The 20,851-nt window shown below is 41.4% G+C and overlaps 1 protein-coding gene across 3 annotated transcripts in view; it reads left to right on the top strand.

Moving 5' to 3' along the window:
* The window catches only part of lrrc1 (leucine rich repeat containing 1), a 228,879-nt gene that overhangs the window by 85,947 nt on the left and 122,081 nt on the right, over window positions 1-20,851 (top strand). For all 3 annotated transcript variants that reach the window (XM_059645575.1, XM_048531313.2, XM_059645576.1), the window contains exons 9-10: window positions 565-683; window positions 19,464-19,547. In XM_059645575.1, coding sequence (XP_059501558.1) covers window positions 565-683; window positions 19,464-19,547 — 203 coding nt within the window. The remainder of the gene's footprint in view (window positions 1-564; window positions 684-19,463; window positions 19,548-20,851) is intronic.

Below are 20,851 nucleotides of genomic sequence, written 5' to 3'. Positions count from 1 at the left end.
TAGAACTGGCCTGAGAGTAGTTCATTTGTCTCAATAAGAATAATTAAGATAGAAAATATCACAGTAAATGTTTTTTTTTCATAAAGGAAGAAAACCTGGATTGTCTTTCTTTCTACTTGTATACATTCTGTGAAGGAATTGCTCTTGAAATTTCCTTTCAAATTAAGCTACCACCGAGATGCCTGATTTAGACATTAATTGTGATTAAAAATCTCTCCCGAATTGGTGTAAACCCAAGGTAAACTGCATTCTTTAAAGAATGAAGATCGTACCATTACTTGCATAATGGACATTAGAACCAAATTGATGTTTCCATTGACTTGTGTCCGTAGATTTTCAGCTTAATGCTTTGTCAGGCTTTGCTCTTTGTCATGCTGTTTGAGTGTATAATTTCTATCTTTTTGGGATTGCCATGGTTGATCCTGACACATTTAAACATAAATCCGTCTTGGAATTTTTCCTGAGAAACGAGATTTCAAAACACGTTCAAATGCAAAATTACAGCTGAATGAACCAACATGTGGGATTTCCTTTTCTAATATGTTCCCCCTCACCTTCCTGTAGGAAAACTAAAGCACCTTTCCATTCTGAAGCTTGATCAAAATCGTTTGGTTCAGTTAACAGAAGCTATTGGTGAATGTGGAAATCTTACAGAGCTTGTACTCACAGAAAATCAGCTAACGGTCAGTATTTCTAATTAATAATTCTTGCACCTGTATCAGTAACATCGGGTCTGTTGGCCATGCAGAAACCCCTCCCTCTCATTGCCAGTCTGTGAAGCTTCACTTAACTTGCAATTTCTTTCTGTTGTACAGCCATTTTTCCATCCATTTGTTACAGCTTCCTTTGGTCATGAGTGAACCTTATAAAACATTTCTGATAAATATACATTAGCCTTGTCAGCTCTTTGTGTCCCTAAAGGAACCCGATAGAATGTAACCTTTCCTGTTGAAATCCTTGCTGCCAGCTCTTCTTATATTTACAATTTTTAGTTTTGAGTAAATATTCTATTATCTTTTCAACATTTGACGTTAAGCTATCTGGTCCCTAGTTCCCTGGACTTTACAGTCTTGCTTTCTCCGTGCAAGAATATGCTGTTGGTTTATTTTCAAATCTCACTGTACTGCTCTGTATCATTACATACTTTCTGATTCATACATTACAAATCCTCTATCCTCCTCCTTTTTCTGTATTTTCAATTATCTATCCTCCATATGTGAAAAGACTTTTAACCTAGATTGATAGCTTCAGTAAAAAGCATGCTGAGGACACGTATAATTGTGCATCATAACATTATACATGTTGCACAGACTTTGTTTCAAACTTTTAGGGCTTGTATAAAGTCCTAGCACTATTGCATCTCTTGATATATCCCCTCATGAGGTTCTTGACTCTTTATGTTGGATCTCTTTTTGCTTAAAAATTCCCAGCTCTTTGTGGCCAGATTAGACAGACCATCAAAAGTTAAGTTAATTAATTGGGCTAGTGATTTCTACTTACTTTTTAAGATGTCCGTTAAATCTAAGGTACCAACCCACATTAACACTTGAGAGTATGTCACAAGACTGTGTGCTTTAAAATAAGAAGATTGAAAAGGAAGCTATGCTCTTTACTTAACAGTTTAACCAATTAAAGGGATCTGGCAATATCTGAGATCAGAGTTTTCAGCCAAAAAACATGAACTTGGTGCAGAAATTGGAATTTTACCCTTCCAATCAGTTTTGCAAATGTAACCAGTTTGTAAAGCCAAAGGCTTTAGGTAATGTACAAAATGATGTTATCCATTCACAATCGATAATCTTTGTGTGATTTTTGCATATCCATCATGAAACATGATGCACGCTCTGCCATAGTTGCTTCATGTCCATGAAACATTCATGTAGCGGGCCATCACGCTACACTTCCAACATTATTCAGTGTGAGTCATAGACAAGCATATTGCACTGAAGAAGTCTGGTCATATCCAATTTCATTGATACTGAGGAAATTCTAATTTATCAGTTTTCTGAGTATTTTATGAATAATGCTGAGATGGCAGCAGTGGTTTTGTATTCAGAATTTGGCAAGAAAATTCCAGCCTCCAATCTTCAGCAACAAGTTCAATGCAAATGGATAATAATTAATTCCCGGTTGAAGTTCCCAACTCTGGTATCATGAAGGTTTGATTGTACGAAGTTCCGACCCTGTGTTGTTTGACCTTGTGATATTTGATTGCTGTCTGATCACATGATTACATAAATGTTACTGCATTTGCTGTATAAAAGTGAAATCCTCTGTTTGTTTCTTTGCATGTGATTTTGCACTAGCAATTGTTAAGGGAGGTTTGAAGAATCAGGAGTCTACCTGGTTTTTAGTTCACATCTCTCATACTTTCTCCTTAGAGCCACATTTTGAACCCAATTTCAGACAATGTACAAACACTGAATTGAGGCCCTCAGTCAGAAGTGCTGCAACTCTAAAAGGAGGAGTTCTGTTAATCAAGCTGCACTACCCTGAGCCATATCATTAGTATGAATGTTTAAATTTAGTTACTAAATTGGCCAGTTGCTTCATTGTTATCCAGAACAAATGTCTTTTACCAGGTTTATTTAACAAACTTGGACCACACATGTTGAAATCAATCATTACTTACGAACCTGAACCAAATCATCAAGATTGTACGTAGAACAGTGGATTATATTTGAAACTGATCCCTTAGCACCTGCTACCTTAAAGTCAGCTCCGAGCTAATTTTTCTAAATGACTTCTGAGCTTGGACATGATGAAGATGGATTTTCTTAGAATTATAAAAATTACAACACAGAAGGAGGTCATTTAGACCCTGTCTGAATGTCCTCGCTTCTAAACCCATTCCTAACAAATCCTTTTACATTTCTCCTTTTCAAATATTTAATCCTTTACTTTTTAATTTAGTTTTCAGTATCTATATGAACAGTCAAATGTGTTGAGGTATGCCACAGTTTATTCACCTGTGAATAAGAACGGCCCTTGTCTAATGATCCTTACCACCTTTTGTTTTTGTTGTTCTTGTTATAAAGAAAATACTAGCTCCCAAAACCCACGACAACTCACTTAATCACTAGCTCCATTCTCTTTCCTGACTTCTGCACAAATTCCAATTCTTATATCTCCAAGGCTTCTCCAGAATCCACAATTCATAGTTTTCCTCTTATTGATCCAGCCCCACCATAGCTCCCCCCTGCCTCTGCCAACCTGACACCAAGTCCTGAGGCTCCATTCCATCGTCTGCCTGTTGGCTGTCATGTCACCTTGGTAGTCTCATTCCTCAGTCTCTATCTCATCCCACTCAACTGCTGCTGTTCCTTATTCCAAATGTGAGTATTCATTCCTTTAGAAGAATATTCAAAGGTTTCCTGAGCCATAACCTGTCAAAGTGTCTCCAAATGAAGCAGATTTTACAATGACGTGAGAAGTAATGGTCCATCCCAGGCAACTTTAAAAGATTTCTGGCACACTTTCAATACCAAATGTGGTTTGCAAACTCAGATTGCATACATCATTACGACCTCTAGCATTTGGATGTTACAACTCTGAAATGAGAGGTGTGCTGTTAATCCAGCTGCACTACTGAGTTGTACCATTGGTATGAATGTTTAAATTCAGTTACTAAATTGGCCAGTTGCTTCCTTGTTATTCACATCAAAAATCTTACCAGGTTTATTTAACAAACTCAAAAATGACCTATTATTGACGGATTTATTCTTTAAACAAGTGGAAAAGCTCCTATGTAGCAGAATTAAACTACATTTCTTTAATCACAAACAAACATGTTCACAGGGCAAGCAAGACAATGCAGTTCTGACAATACAGGCCATGGATGTGAGGTCAAAATTTTAAAAATGGATGACTTCTCATGCTTCTGCAAGATTTCTCTGATGATATTGAAATGTTAACAACTATAGAGTGATGGAAGAAATTCAGTTCAGGTGGAAAGGCAGGTAGAATTAAGTCTTTGAATAGAAGTAGCCATTGAGCTTTCAGTGTTTGAGATAGTTAAAAATACTGATATTTGGAAATATACTCGGATTACCAAAACTACTTAACTGGGAGGGATGTCTTTTCAGCTTGTATTAGGGTCTCTTGTTCTTTCAGAAATGAGAAAGAGTCTTCCTTGCAAGTTTGAAGTCTTTTCTACTTATGCATCCAAGTTTCCTGGAAAACAGAAAGCAACTCCTGAAAGGTGTTGCTAGGTAACCTTTAGTTTCCAGACCCCATCGCTTCCAAATCAAGTTTGTTCAGCAATTAAAGCCATAAACCAAATCTCTTCTCTTCTTTCAGAAGCTTTGCTTGTCTACTTTTAAAAGTTAATTGACTTTTCGGTAATTAGTAGGTGAGTGATACTTCACCACCCTGGAGCCTAGGAAGCTGAGAGATAACCTTAAACGTTTGCAAAAGGTAGAGCTTGGATAAGGTGAATAACCAAGATCTTTTCCTTAGGGTAGGGGAGTCCAAAACCAGAGGGCATAGGTTTAAGGTGAGAGGGGAAGCGTTTAAAAGGAACCTGAGGGGCATTTGTTTTGCACAGAGGGTGTTGCGTATAAGGAATGAGCTGCCAGAGGAAGGGGTAGAGACAGATACAATTACAACAGTTAAATGATATTTGGGCAGGTGTCTCGATCCCAAAGGTTTAGAGTGACATGCGCAAAAGCAGGCAAATGGAACTAATTCAGTTTAGGAAACCTGCTTAGCATGGACAAGTTGGCCTGAAGAGCCTGTTTCTGTGCTGTACAAATCTATTTCTAAAAAAATCCCTTCTAATACAAAATGTCCATACAGTTCCATATTCCAGTTCCTCGAGGTTGTTAAATATAAATACATATTCCCAGCAAGGGTGATCAGTAGTGATACTGGTAACTGACTTGGAGGACTGTTTTACTGAATAGGAGAGGATTTGGAATGCATTGATTACAAGATCTCAGGGTGTCTTCTTTGGGGATTCATATCAGTACTCGAGAATTCTGGTGAGGGCCAACTTGAGATTCAAAATGGTGGAACTGCTTATTTGTACTGTATAAAATGTGACCAAATGGTTCTCCTTCACTTTAAAGAAGACGACTTTCCATTGGACTGTTTGCAAGGCCTGGAAACAAAGCGACAAAATGGTTTTGTAGTGTAACAACTGCAGGGAAAGGAGAATTTCAGCTTATCACCAATTACTCAAAACCTTGGCAACCGTATATTTTCCAGAGTACTTAATATAAGTACCTAGATCAATTTGGTAATGACAACTGGGCCTGATATTTGGCATTGCACATAAACACCGAGAGCTTTGATGTGGTAGCTGCAATTGCAAGTTGCCCTGCTCGTATATTCAGTGGGAGAAGTGTACATCTGTGCCATAGCCAATTTGAAAATTTTGGGCTTTAACCTAGCAGCTATTGAATGGATTTATTTGGTGGTCGAGCACATCTCAGATCATCTATCTGCGTTTTGATAGCCGTCATGTTGTAAAGTGGAACTCAACTTTCTCCACTGTTCTGTGTCAGATTCTGTAACTCCTGTGCCTGAACTAGACCAGTTAGCTGTGCACTCAGGTACTGTCTAATTGAACGGTCTGAGATCTTGAGCAACTCCATGACTTCTTTCAATTAGTAAGAGATATGCAGTGTACGCACATGGGTTCATTAGAACTGCAAACCTAACGGAAATGCAAGAGAACACTTGAAACATTGCTATCTATTCTTTCGATATTTTGATACATGAGAAAACTATTCATGTTGGTGGGGAGGCAGTGACCCAGTGGTTTATTGCTGGACTATTAATCCAGAGACCCAGGTAATGTTCTGGAGACCTGGGTTCGAATCCTGCCACGGCAGATGGTAGAATTTGAATTCAATAAATATCTGGAATTAGGAGTGTAATGATGACCACGAATCGATTGCTGATTGTTGGAAATACCCATATGGTTCATTAATGTCCTTGAGAGAAGGAAACTGCCATCTTTACCTGGTCTGGCCCACATACAACTCTAGACCCACAGCAATGTGGTTAGACCGTAAGACCATAAGACATAGGAGTGGAGATAAGGCCATTCGGCCCATTGGGTCCACGCCGCCATTTAATCATGGCTGATGGGCATTTCAACTCCACTTCCCTACGCTCTCCCCATAGCCCTTAATTCCTTGTGAGATTAAGAATTTATCAATCTCCGCCTTGAAGACATTTAACGTCCTGGCCTCCACTGCGGTCTGTGGCAATGAATTTCACAGGCCCACCACTCTCTGGCTGGAGAAATGTGTCCTCATTTCCGTTTTAAATTAACTCCCTCTAATTCTAAGGCTGTGCTCCGGGGTCCCAGTCTCCCCACCTAACAGAAACAACTTTCCAGTGTCCACCCTTTCTAAGCCATACATTATCTTGTAAGTTTCTATTAGATCTCCCCTCAACTTTGTAAACTCTAATGAATAGAATCCCAGGATCCTCAGCTGTTCATCATACATTAAACCTAGCATTCCAGGGATCATCCGTGTGAATCTCCACTGGACCCGCTCCAGTGCCAGTATGCCCTTCCTGAGGTGTGGGGCCCAAAACTGGACATAGTATTCTAAGTGGGGCCGAACTAGAGCTTTATAAAGTCTCAGAAGCACATCACTGCTTTTATATTCCAACCCTCTTGAGATAAACAACAACATTACATTCGCCTTCTTAATCACAGCCTCTGCCTGCAAGTTAACTTTAGAGGGGTTGAATCATAACTGCCCTCTGGGCATTAGTGATGGGCAATAAATGCTGGCCTAGCCAGCAATGCTGTCACCGTCTGAATGAATCAAAAAAAGGGCTGCAACTCCCCACCACTTAGCAATTCAGTAGGCAAAGGAAGGGAGAATGGGATGAGGAAAAGGATAATAAAGTGTGAAGCTGGATGAACACAGCAGGCCAAGCAGCATCTCAGGAGCACAAAAGTTGACGTTTTGGGCCTAGACCCTTCTTCAGAGAGGGGGATGGGGTGAGGGTTCTGGAATAAATAGGGAGAGAGGGGGAGGCGGACCAAAGATGGAGAGAAAAGAAGATAGGTGGAGAGGAGAGTATAGTTGGGGAGGTAGGGAGGGGATAGGTCAGTCCAGGGAAGACGGACAGGTCAAGGTGGTGGGATGAGGTTAGTAGGTAGGAAATGGAGGTGCGGCTTGAGGTGGGAGGAGGGGATAGGTGGGAGGAAGAACAGGTTAGGGAGGCAGAGACAGGCTGGGCTGGTTGTGTGATGCAGTGGGGGGAGGGGACGAACTGGGCTGGTTTTGGGATGCGGTAGGGGAAGGGGAGATTTTGAAGCTGGTGAAGTCCACGTTGATAACATTGGGCTTCAGGGTTCCCAAGCGGAATATGAGTTGCTGTTCCTGCAACCTTCGGGTGGCATCATTGTGGCAGTGCAGGAGGCCCATGATGGACATGTCATCTAAAGAATGGGAGGGGGAGTGGAAGTGGTTTGCGATTGGGAGGTGCAGTTGTTTATTGCGAACTGAGCGGAGGTGTTCTGCAAAGTGGTCCCCAAGCCTCCGCTTGGTTTCCCCAATGTAGAGGAAGCCACACCAGGTACAATGGATGCAGTATACCACATTGGCAGATGTGCAGGTGAACCTCTGCCTAATGTGGAAAGTCATCTTGGGGTCTGGGATAGGGGTGAAGGAGGAGGTGTGGGGGCAAGTGTAGCACTTCATGCGGTTGCAGGGGAAGGTGCCGGGTGTGTTGGGGTTGGAGGGCAGTGTGGAGCGAACAAGAGAGTGGTCTCTCTGGAAAGCAGACAAGGGTGGGGATGGAAAAATGTCTTGGGTGGTAGGGTCGGATTGTAGATGGCGGAAGTGTCGGAGGATGATGCGTTGTATCCAGAGGTTGGTGGGGTGGTGTGTGAGAATGAGGGGGATCCTCTTTGGGCGGTTGTGGCGGGGGCGAGGTGTGAGGGATGTGTTGCGTGAAATGCGGGAGACACGGTCAAGGGCGTTCTTGACCACTGTGGGGAAGGTTGCGGTCCTTGAAGAACTTGGACATCTGGGATGTGCGGGAGTGGAATGCCTCATCCTGGGGGCGGAGGCGGAGGAATTGGGAATAGGGGATGGAATTTTTGTAGGAGGGTGGGTGGGAGGCGGTATATTCTAGGTAGCTGTGGGAGTCGGTGGGCTTGAAATCGACATCAGTTACAAGCTGGTTGCCTGAGATGGAGACTGAGGGGTCCAGGAAGGTGAGGGATGTGTTGGAGATGGCCCAGGTGAACTTGAGATTGGGGTGGAAGGTGTTGGTGAAGTGGATGAACTGTTCGAGCTCCTCTGGGGAGCAAGAGGCAGCGCCGATACAGTCATGAATGTAACAGAGGAAGAGGTGGGGTTTGGGGCCTGTGTAGGTGCGGAAGAGGGACTGTTCCACGTAACCTACAAAGAGGCAGGCATAGCTGGGGCCCATGCGGGTGCCCATGGCCACCCCCTTTGTCTGTAGGAAGTGGGAGGAATCGAAAGAGAAGTTGTTGAGGGTGAGGACGAGTTCGGCTAGGTGGATGAGGGTGTCGGTGGAGGGGGATTGGTTGGGCCTGCGGGACAGGAAGAAGCGGAGGGCCTTGAGGCCATCTGCATGCGGAATGCAGGTGTATAGGGACTGGACGTCCATGGTGAAAATGAGGTGTTGGGGGCCAGGGAATTGGAAGTTCTGGAGGAGGTGGAGGGTGTGGGTGGTGTCACGGACGTAGGTAGGGAATTCCTGGACCAAAGGGGAGAAAATAGAATCCGGATAGGTGGAGATGAGTTCGGTGGGGCAGGAACAGGCTGAGACAATGGGTCGACCAGGGCAGGCAGGTTTGTGGATTTACTTGAATGCACTGTTGAATTAGATGAAAGTTTTAAATGCATGAGATGTTTAATGTTTCAGACAGTAAGACCATTAGAAATAGGAACAGTATTAGGCCGTTTGCCTAATTAGATCTGGTCCACCATTCTGTAATGGCTGATATGTTTTTCAACTCCATTCTCCTATAACTCTTGATCCTCTGGCTAATCAAGAACCTATATATCTCTGTCATAAATACACTGAATTATTTGGCCTCTACAGTCTTCTGTGGCAGTGAGTTCCACAGATTTACCACCCTCATGCTGAAGAAATTCCTCCTCATCTCAGTTTTAAAATGTTGTCCCTTTACTTAGAGGCTGTGCCCTTGGCTCCTATTCTCTCTTATTAGTGGAAACATCTTTTCTGTGTCCATTCTATCTAGGCCGCTCGGTATTCTGTAACTTTCAATGAGATCCCTCCTCATCCTTCTAAATTCCATTCAAGTACATGCACAGGGTCATGAACCACTCCTTATGTTACAAACCATTCTTCCTCATGACCATTCTTGCAAACCTCTTTTGGACATCCTGCAATTTCAACACATCTCCATCAGATATAGGGCCCAAAACTGCTAGCGATATTCCAAATGTGCTCTGATCAGTGCCTTGTACAGGCTTAGCAGTACACTCTACTCTGGTATTCTAGCTCACTTGAAATGAATGCTAACCTTGCATTTGTTTTTTGAGCTGCCAACTGAACCTGCATTTTACTATTAAGACAATCCTGAATGAGGGCTCTTAAGTCTCTTTGTGCTTCAGATTTCCAAAGCTTTTTCAGGATTAGAAAATAGTCTGTGCCTCTATTCTTCCTGCCAAAGTACGTAACCTCACACGTCGTCACATTGTATTCCACTTGGCACTTCTATCCCCACTCTCCTAATCTATCCAAGTTCTCTGTAACCTCCCTATTTCCGCAACAGTACCTGTCCCTCCATTTATCTTGTGCCATCAGCAAAATAAGCAACAATGTCTTTGGTTCCTTCGTCCAGATCATTATTGTATAATGTGAATAGTTGTGCTCCTAACAGTGTGGAACTCCACTCTTCACTGTCTGCCATCCTGAAAAAAACCCCTTTATCTCCACACTCTGATAAAAGATTGGGTGACTGACAGAAGGCAGTGTCAGTACCTTGCCTCTAACACCAGGAGCTCTTATATTATTTAGCGATCTCCTTTGCAGCACCTTGCCAAAGGCATTCTGGAAATCCAAATAGATCACATCCACTGCCACTCCTTTGTCTAATTAGCTCAATACCTCCATAAAGAATTTTAACAGATTTGCCAGGCATTACCTCCCCTTGATGACCTGTGCTGCCTCTGACCTATCTTACCATGCACTTCAAGCAATCTGTAATTTCATGCCTAATCATGGACACTTATGAACAGCCAAGGTCAGACTAACCAACCTATTGTTTCTTGCCTTCTGCCTCACTCCATTCTCAAACAGAGGTGTTACGTGAACTGTTTTCCAGTCATTTGGGACCCTTCTTGATGCCATTTATTCTTGAAAGATTCTTACCAATGCCTCCACAATTTCCTTAGCTAACTCCTTCGGAAGCCTGGGGTATTGTCCATCTGGTCTGGTTGGTTTTATTCACCTTCTGACCTTTTAGCTTCTCCAGTACCTTCTCATTTGAGGTGGCCGCTACACTCACCTGTAAGTCTCATGAAATTCTAGTATACTGCTAGTATCTTCCACTGTGAAGGCTGATGCAAAATACTTGTTCTGTTCTTCTACCATTTCTCTGTTCCCCTTGACTACTACTAGTACAACAGTCTCATTGTCCAGCAATTCAGTGCCCATATTTGCCTCTGTCTTACTTTTTAAGATATCCGTAGCTCTTGCAATATTCTTTTCTATTACTAGCAGGCTTATTCTCATATTTCATCTTCTCCCACACCTTATTGCTTTGCTCGTTATCCTCTACTGGTTTTTAAAGGATTCCCACTAACTTTCAGCACATTATAAGCTTTTTTTTTTGTTTTTAGGTTGTCCCTGACTTCTGTTGTTAGCAATGGTTGTTGTTTCTTCCCCACAGTATGTTTCTTCTTCCTTGAGATGAATTTCTGCCTCTGAAATTACTCCCAGAAACTCTTGCTGTTGCTGCTCCACCACCTTCCCTGCTAGATTCCCCCTCCTGTCACCTCTGGCCAACCCTTACCTCCTGCCTTCATAGTTACCTTTATTCAACTGTAATACTGAGTTACATCTGATTCAGTCTTCTTCCTGTCAAGTGAATTGAATCATATTGTTGTCATTGCCCCCTGGGGTAACCTTCACCTTGAGTTTCCTAATCAGGTCTGCCTCATTACACATTACCAATTCCAGAATTGCCTGCTCCCTAGTGGTGTCTACCATAAGCTGCTCAAGACAAAAACATGTCTTAGACATTCCATGAAATCTCTTCTCATAGGGTCTGCTACTAACCTGATTTTCCTCAGTCCACCTGCATATCAAAGATTCCCCATAGGTAATGTAAGTGTTTTTCTTACATACCTTTTCTAGCTCCTGATTTATTTCCTGCCCCATGTCCTGACTAGCAGAGGGTGGTGTATGTATAGAATGAGCTACCAGAGGAAATGGTAGAGGCTGGTACAATAACATTTAAAATGCCTTTGGATGGGTATATGACTAAGAAGGGTTTTGAGGGATATGGGCCAAATGCTGGAATGTGAAACTAGATTAATTTAGGATATCTGATTGGCATGGACAAGTTGGGTGAGGGGGTCTATTTCTGTGCTATGCAACTGTATGACTTTATGACTGTAGTGCTAGTAGGCCTGTACACAACTTCCATCAGGATCTTCTTCCCTTTGCGATTCCTCAATTCTCTCTCAAATCTCTACAGATTCTATGCTTTACCGTTCTATTGAGGTTGGTTGGCTCGCCGAGCTGGTTCGTTGTTGTTGTTCTGGAGACGTTTCGTTACCCTGCTGGGTAACATCATCAGTACAGCCTCCGATGAAGCGCTGTTGTGTTTTCCTGCCTGGTATTTAATCTCTGGAGTCCGTTGAGTTGGAATACCTCACTTCCGGTTTTCCTTCACAGTGGAGTGTATATGGAGTTGAGTTCTGTAAGTTAGTTGATGGTTTTCTTCGTGGAGTACTAGGCTTCTAGGAACTCCCATGCTTGTCTCTGCTTTGCTTGTCCCAGGATCTTGGTATTGTCTCAATCGAATTGGTTGTTCCCCTTATCCATGTGGATAGAGATGATTGAGTATTGGTTGTGCCTTATTGTAGCCAATTGATGTTTGTGCACTCTTGTTAATTTCCTTCCTGTCAGTCCAGTGTAGTATTTGTCACAGACTCTGCAGGGAATCTTGTAAATGACATTGGTCCTGTTCAAAGTGCTAGTGTGTCTTTGGTTCAGGTGAGCCGTTGTGATGAAACATCTGTGGAATAACAATGAGCCAGCTCGGTGAGCCAACCAACCGCAACATCCACAATCCCAGCTACAAATCTACTCTAAAACCTTACTTACCATTCTGTATCTGTTCTTGCCATTGATCTATGGTACAGTGGCTGAGTGGTTAGCATTGCTGCCTCACAGCACCAGGAACCCAGGTTTGACTCTAGACATGGGTGACTGTCTGTGTGGAGTTGGCACGCTTTCCCTGTATCTGCCTGGGTTTCCGTTGGACTCTCTAGTTTCCTTCCACCGGCCAGAGGTGAGCAGAATAGATGAATCGTCCAAATTAAATTAGCCTTCAGTGTCCAGGGATGCGCAGGCTAGTTGGATTACCCATCGTAAATGCAGTGTTATGGGGACAGGGTTTGGCTTTGGCCTGCGTGGGATTGTCTTTGAAGTTCTGGTGCTCATTCGATGGACTGAATGGCCTGTGCTGTACTGTAGGGATTTTATGATTTAATTTGGTTGAATTACTTAATAACAAGGCAACCCTATCCCCTCTGCTTTTAGATATTTAGTTTATAGCCTGGATTCCTTTGCAGTCACATCTCTCTGATACCCACAACATTGTTCCTGCTGATTTCAGTCTGTGATACAAGCTCATTTACCTTGTTCATCTTCTGTATGCATTTAAGTACATCACTCTCAGTCTTGCCCTTTTCGCGGTTGACCCCATTAACTCTGAGCCAGAGCTCCTCAAGCAGCAAGCAACACTTGCGTACAGATATGTCATGATGAATTGCGTTGGGATCCACAGCTGCCGCATCATACAGGTATAACATATCTCCAGGCCCAACATTTACATATTAATCAATTAAAACCTTATAACTGATTAAAGGTTCAATAGCATCTTAAGTTTGTTCAATACATCCTCATCAGCACTGTGAACCTTCGACCTTTTACTTACAAATTCTGTGTCTGATACTACCTCTCTCACTAACACCTTAAGAAGGAATAAGACTGTGAAAGCTTGAGTTTTCAAATTAAATCTGTTGGACCATAACCTGGTATCATGCGATTTCTGACCTTGTTCACCCTAGCCCAACACCGGCACCTCCACATAATGATTCAGAAGAGTACAACCTGATGCTTTGGAAGCTGCTTTGACTTGATTACGTATGTACATGCCTCTTACCGATTCTGTTATTAAATAGGATCATGGCTGATCTGTTTGTGGTCTCAAATCTACACTCCAGCCGATCCTGATAAACGTAGAATTTTAACTAACAATGAAGTAGATTCATCTCTGTCTTACAAGTATTGAATGATACCACCTCCACCACCCTGGGAGTGAAGAGTTCCAAATAAATTTTTCCACATTTTTGTGTTGACTAATACTTTTAAAACCTGTAAATTTTTAAACCATGTCCTCTTGTTTTATTGCCTCCCACAAGGGGAAACATTAAGTCATAATATCATCCAGCATAGAAACAGATCCTTTGCCCCAATGCATCCATGCCAACCAAGTTTCCCGAACCAAACTCTCCTAGCTTGCCTGCATTTGACCTTTATCCTCCTAAACCTTTCCTCATCATGTACTTGTCCACATGTCTTTTAAATGTTGTAACTGTACCTGCATCTACCATTTCCTCTGTTCATTCCACAGATGAATCGCACTCTTGTGTAGAAAAAATTGTCCAGGTCCCTTTTAAATCTTTCTCCTCTCGCCTTCAAAATACGTGCAGTAGTTTTCAATTGCCCCACCTTGGGGGAAAAGACTTTTGCTATCTACTTATCTATACTTCCTCAGGATTTCATAAACCTCCTATTAGGTTACCATTCAACCAGGAGATGAAAGAAATCCTAGCCTGTGCACCCTCTCTGTGTAACTGAAATTCCCTATTCCTGGCAACATCCTAGTAAATCTCTTCTGAACCCTCTCCAGTTTAATAATAATATCTTTCCTATAGCAGGGTGACCAGCAACTTTCAAAGAACTATGTACTTGAACCCCTAGGTTTCTCAGTTTAACAATATGACCCAGTGCATTACCATTAGCTGCATAAGTACTGTTCTTGTTCATTTTACCAAAATGCAGTACCTCACGCTTATCTTCGGCAACCTTCTTCACTGTCGACTATGCTTTGGTTCAGTCACAGAATATTGCGCTTAGTTCTGGTTGCCACATTACAGGAAGCATGTGGAGGCTTTGGAGAGGGTGTAGAAGCGGTTTACCAGGATGCTAGCTGGATTAGAGCTATAAAGAGTCACTAGAAAATCTTGGGTTGATTTCTCTGGACCAGTGGATGCTGCTGGGAGACTTGATTGAAGCCTTAAATTTGAGATGCAAAGATGGAGTTGAAATGTCTAATACTAGGGGGCAGGCATTTAAGTTGAGAGGGGGAAAGTTCAAAGGAGATGTGTGGGCAAGTTTTTCTTTTTACACAGGAGGCTGGAATGTGCTGCCAGGGATGGTGGTAGAGGCAGGTATGTTCGAGGTGTTTTAGGTAAGCACGTGAATGTGAATGGAGGGTTATGGACCAAGGACAGGCAGAAGGGATTAATTTAATTTGACGTCATGTTTGGCACAATGTTGTAGGCCAAAGGGCCTGTTCCTGTTCTATGTATACCATCAATTTTGGTGTCATCCACAAACTTACCAGCCATGCCTCCTAAATTCTCATCCAAATTGTTTGGATAAATGACAAACATAAATGGACCCAGCACCGATCCTTGTGAAACATGCTGGCCTCAGGCTTCCATTTTGAAAACAACTCCCTACCACCACCCTCTATCTCCAACTGTCAAACTAATTTTGTATCCAGTTGACAAGCTCTCCCTGAATCTCATGTGATCTGACTTTAGAAACAAGTGAGTTTTGAGAAGATTTGTAGCTCAGGTTGAGGTTCTGGAAGGTTCATTTTCAGACATTTCGTCACCATTCTAGGTAACATCATCAGTGAGCCTCCGGTGAAGCACTGGTGTTATGTCCCGCTTTCTATTTATGTGTTTAGGTTTCCTTGGGTTGGTGATGTCGTTTCCTGTGTTGATGTCATTTCTTGTGTTGGTGATGTCATTTCCTGTTCTTTTGCTCAGAGGGTGGCAGATGGGCTCCAAATCAATGTGTTTGTTGATGGAGTTCTGGTTGGAATGCCAAGCTTCTAGGAATTCTTGTGCATGTCTCTGTTTGGCTTGTCCTAAGATGGATGTGTTGTCCCAATCAAAGTGGCGTCCTTCCTCATCTGTATGTAAGGATACTAGTGATAGTGGGTCATGTCTTTTTGTGGCTAGTTGATGTTCATGTATCCTGGTGGCTAGCTTTCTGCCTGTTTGTCCAATGTAGTGTTTGTCACAGTTCTTGCAAGGTATTTTGTAAATTACGTTTGTTTTGCTTGTTGTCTGTATAGGGTCTTTTGAGTTCAGTAGTTGCTGTTTTAGTGTGTTGGTGGGTTTGTGGGCTACCATGATGCCAAGAGGTCTGAGTAGTCTGGCAGTCATTTCAGAGATGACATCACCAACCCAAGGAAACCTAAACACATAAATAGAAAGCGGGACATAACACCAGTGCTTCACCGGAGGCTCACTGATGATGTTATCTAGAATGGTGACGAAACGTCTGAAAACGAGCCTTCGAGCTCAGCGAGCAAACTTATGTTTAGAAATGAGTCTTTTATGAGGAACCTTGTCAAAGGCTTTTCTAAAGTCTATGTAGACAATGTCTACTGCTACACTCGGTAATCTTTTTGGTTCAGTCCTCAGAAAAACTCACCCAAATTTGTGACACATGATTTCCCAAGCGTAAAGTCATGATGTCTTTCCCTCAGTAGTCCTTGCCTCTCCTAATGCATGTAAATCATATCTCTCAAAATCCCCTCCAACATGTTAACCGCCACTGATGTTGGACTCACCGGTCTGTAGTGCCCAGGCTTCTCCTTACAGCCTTTGTTAAATAAAGGCACAACATTAGCCACCCTCCAGTTCTCTGGCATCTCGGTCAAGGCTATAGATGATACAGATGTCTCTGCTCTTTTAATATCTTTATTTATCCATTGTTCCCTACTCATGCCAGCCTTACCCTTCACTCTAACAGGAACATAATTCCCGTGAAGAGAGATAAAATGTGAGGCTGGATGAACACAGCAGGCCAAGCAGCATCTCAGGAGCACAAAAGCTGACGTTTCGGGCCTAGACCCTTCATCAGAGGGATGAAGGGTCTAGGCCCGAAACGTCAGCTTTTGTGCTCCTGAGATGCTGCTTGGCCTGCTGTGTTCATCCAGCCTCACATTTTATCTTATAATTCCCGTGTACTCTTATTATCTCACTTTTGAAGGCCTTCCACTTGCCAGTTGTCCCTTTTCCTGCGAACAACTTACTCCAGTCAACTTTTGAAAGTTACTGTCTCATACTGTAAAAATTTGCTTTACTCCTTTTATGAACTTTAACTTTTACATAAGGCCTATTCTTTTCCATAGCTATTTTAAAACTAATAGAATTATGATTACTCATCCCAAAGTGCTCCTCGACTAACGCTTCAGTAACTTGCCCTGCCTTTTTCCCAAGAGAACGTCAAGTTTTGCTCTTTCTCTGATAGGTACATCTAAATTGTGATAAAGAATGTTTTCTTGAATACATTTAACAAATTCCACGCCATCCAAGCCCTTAACACTACAGCAGTTTAAGTTTGCAAAGTTCAAAACCTCTTCTATTACAACCTTATTAATCTATAAATGTCTGAGATCTCTGCATATTTGTTCCTCAGTTTCAATCTGACAATCCCAGTAAGGTGATCATCCCCTGTTTTCTGAGTTCCACTCCTATAATTTCACTGGTTGATCCCTCAGAAATATCCTCTTGAAGTGCAGCAATAATGTTTTGACTAATCAAAAATACCATGCCCCTCCGGTCTTGCCCTCCTTTCTATCTTTCCTAGAACATTTAAACCCCGGAACATTGAGCTGCCAGCACTGTTCCTCCATTGGCCATGTTTCTGTACTAGCTATGATGTTCCAGACTCATATTCCATTACATGCCCTGTGTTCATCTGTCTTATCTCTATGATCTACTGTATTGTAAAAAATGCAGTTTAATTCTTCATAGTTAACTTGTTCTCTGGCTTACTCTCATCTGCCTTTTCTAATTAACTTGCTCTCTTTAACTTCAGAAGCCAACTTCTGTTCCAACTCTCAGTAGCACGTGTCATGGGAGTAATCCCATGACAACAATCTTTGAGCTTCTGCTTTGTAACCTCGTACCTGACTTCCTATATTCACTCTGCAAAGTTTCAACCATGCCATTCTTACCAATGTGTACGACAACTTCAGGCTTTTCATTCTCCCCTTTGACAACATGCTGCAGCCGCTTTGAGACATCCTTGACCCTGGCACCAGAGAGGCAACACGCCATCCTGAATTTTGGCTCACAGCTGCATGATTGTTAGCTGTGTCCCTCACTGGAGAGTCCCCTGTAATGATTACCCTTTTGAACCTTGACAAACCTCACTTAACAGAAGATTCGTTTTGGTGTCCAAGAAGTGGCTGCTACTTCTGTTTTCTCCTGAGACACTATCCACCCAACAGTACCCAAAAAAGTGTATCTATTTGAGAAGGAACAACTGCAGGAGACTCCTGCACTACCTTCCTTTCTCTCCTGACATTCCTGTGGTGTGACCACCTTCCTAAATCTACTAACCATTGCTTTCTGTGCCTCCTGTATGCTCCACTTTGGCTGGAGAGGCAGTTGGAATCAATCTAAATGGTCTGAAATGAGACAGATCCTAACACACCACCTCCAAGGACAATTGATGGTTCTCTAATCTCCCACATCTGACAGGATGGGCATTGACTGCGACATTGCCTCTTAAACATTTGCTAATGTTCACTTACATAAAAAGACCCATACCTTTTTCAGTTCCAATGTTTGTAGACTGATTGCAGTTGACACACAACGCTAGGAGAAACTTAAGCCAATATTCTATATTTTAAAACTTAAAAAAGAAGAAGCTCAACCACCTTCCCTTACCCTCAGTTTTAAATTTTAAGCATACAAAACAAAACATTTGAATTATTAAAATCCAGCCCTTAGCTTAAGGACGCAGAAATTGAAAATAGCGACCTCCTCACATCCCTTATCAGTTGGCTCACAACTCTCTGGCTCTAATTAAAAGTATGCCGATCCCTTGGGTTTCGAGATTCAGCCTTACAAAAATAATGGATCCAAGAACTGCTACGTGTCAATACTTAAACCACTAGTAATGAACCCTCGCCAAACTAGTTGAAAAGTTCAATCTTCCAAGTTCTATGTGCACAAAAGCAAAATCTCTCCCTAGAGCCTTCAACACCTTGACAACCACATACTCAGTTTTTACCCAAACTTGCTGTAATAGTGTCTCCTTGCTCGCATTCCTTTTGTTGTTCCAAAATAAATTTTAAATGAGAAATTTTCTCCTCCTACTCCAGAAAAACAGGAAAAATTACAAGAAAATTTCCAATTTAGGCACTGATGCAAGATCCACAATACTCTCCTTCCATTTTATTTGTTAAAACATCCTTTTATCATCCACTTTGTTGAGTTCCCTCAAATTTGTATGTTTCAGAAGGGCCACCTCTAATTCTTCTGAATTCCAATATAGGCCTGGGCTGTTCAACCTTTCTACGTAAGATAATCCCTTCATCACAGTAATCAGTCAAGTGAACCTTCTGTGGACTGCTTCTAAATGCATTTAATCTTTTTTTGAGTAAGAAGAACCATTCTGTAAATTGTACTCCCGATGTGGCCTCAGCGATGCTCATATACAACAACAACAACAACAATACATCCTTAGTTTTATACTCCATTTCTGTGAAAATCAATTATAGCATTCCACTTGAATTGAAATTAAATCTGAGAAATTTGCACAATTCAACTGCAATAAACTTTTTTTGATTCTTAATGAAGAAGTGATTGATTGTAAAATAATTCACATAATTTAGAGCAAGCGCCTAGTTTAATGTTGGTTTGAACTACTGAGTATTTAGTTAAGGAGGCAATGAGCAATGACTCATGATTCTCTTGCTGGTATAATGACTGTAATATCAAGGGAAGTGAAGTATTTATATTCCAAAGAACATGTGTATTGAAGATTGAATGGAAGTAGTCAAATTTATAGTCATAATTGTTTTTCGCAAAAGTTTATCATACTTCTAGTGTTGTGTAGAGAAGAAAATATGAACTTCGAAAGTTCTTTTAAATGTTTGGATAACATAGCAAATGCTCGATTTTGGGTATATTGCATAACGGCTGTTTTTGTTTCAGAATTTGCCACGAAGTATCGGAAAGTTGCAGAAGCTGACAAATTTTAATGTGGACAGAAATAGGTTGCTTTCCATTCCTAAAGAGGTAAGGCTGTATATCTTTATTTGGAATCAGTTCAGAGGATTCAGAAATCATCTTAGTGCTTCTTGACTGAGTAGATGGTGCAGTTTCTAAATGTGTGTGCTTGTATCCATCACTAGGATCATAACTGCAATTCCCTTTGGGCATCTTTGGCAGAGTGGATTTTCTCATGTTGAAGCTATAAAATCTTTTTTTAATGAGGTGGTTATTTTTAAGGTAGTGCCTGGTCCAGATCATTGGCTTAATATTCAAGATATTATGTCAACAAATAGAGTTAAATTCCCTAAGCCTTTCCTAGGGAACCATGTATCTTGTGTACTGTTACTCTGACTTCTCTGGTGAAAAGGATGTCATTTAAATGGTTGGTCTGTTATTGAAAAGCACTTTACTTCGCTCCTGAAATTATAACGGAATCACTAATGAGCACAATGTAGTGCTTTGAATTGAGTGTTTGAGGCATAATTGAAAAGAAAAGGTCTTTCTAATGTACTGTAAAAGCTGATGCACAGCTTTTCTGTGTGCATATGACTTCCGCTATTGCCACATTATTGCAAGCAATCATTCCTATGCTTAAGGCTGTCACCTACCATTTGAAGACATACGACATTTATTACATCTAGTTTTCTTGATTCATTTTAAAATCTATTATCTTCCATTGTTGAATGCTATTAAGCACATGGTTATTGGACCACTCTAAAACTTAAGAACAATGTACGTAAATTTGACCCGTATTAATTTGCGCCAGGACATCCTTTCTTTTCTCATGCTCTTCATACACTTTGTGTTCTCTAGCTATTTGAAAGTATATCTTTCCTCTGCATACTATCTGATATGAATGTCATTTAGTAGTGAAAGCTTTCTATTTGTGCACCTGAGTGTAGTTTGTTGATGCAGCAATCTGCTGTGTCAGACTTGTCTATAAGACATTACTGTCAATTTTGCAGTATTGTTCACATTGTATTTCAGGTTAAATGATATTGGTATAACTGAGGAGGTTTTGAGGAGTTCATTTAATTCCCATGCAATTTTAAAAATCACATTTGCATTAAATACATTTCAAAGGTGTGTTAGATTTTTAATATTTATTCCGATTGATTTACTTCTTGGCATCAGTGAATTTGCTGATAATTTTATATAGCAACACAAGTTATGCCAAAAGTAAAAAAGCAAAATTTACAGGTGCTGGAAATCTGAAACAACCACAGAATTCTGGAGAAACTAAGCAGATTTAGCAGCATCTGTTGGGGAAGAAATAGTTCACATTTTGAGTCCTATATGACAATTCTTTGGAAGTCCAAGTGCTTTTG

The sequence above is a fragment of the Stegostoma tigrinum genome, chromosome 4, assembly GCF_030684315.1.
Source record: "Stegostoma tigrinum isolate sSteTig4 chromosome 4, sSteTig4.hap1, whole genome shotgun sequence".
Classification (NCBI taxonomy): Eukaryota; Metazoa; Chordata; class Chondrichthyes; order Orectolobiformes; family Stegostomatidae; genus Stegostoma; species Stegostoma tigrinum.
This window is presented reverse-complemented; position numbering and strand designations above follow the sequence as displayed.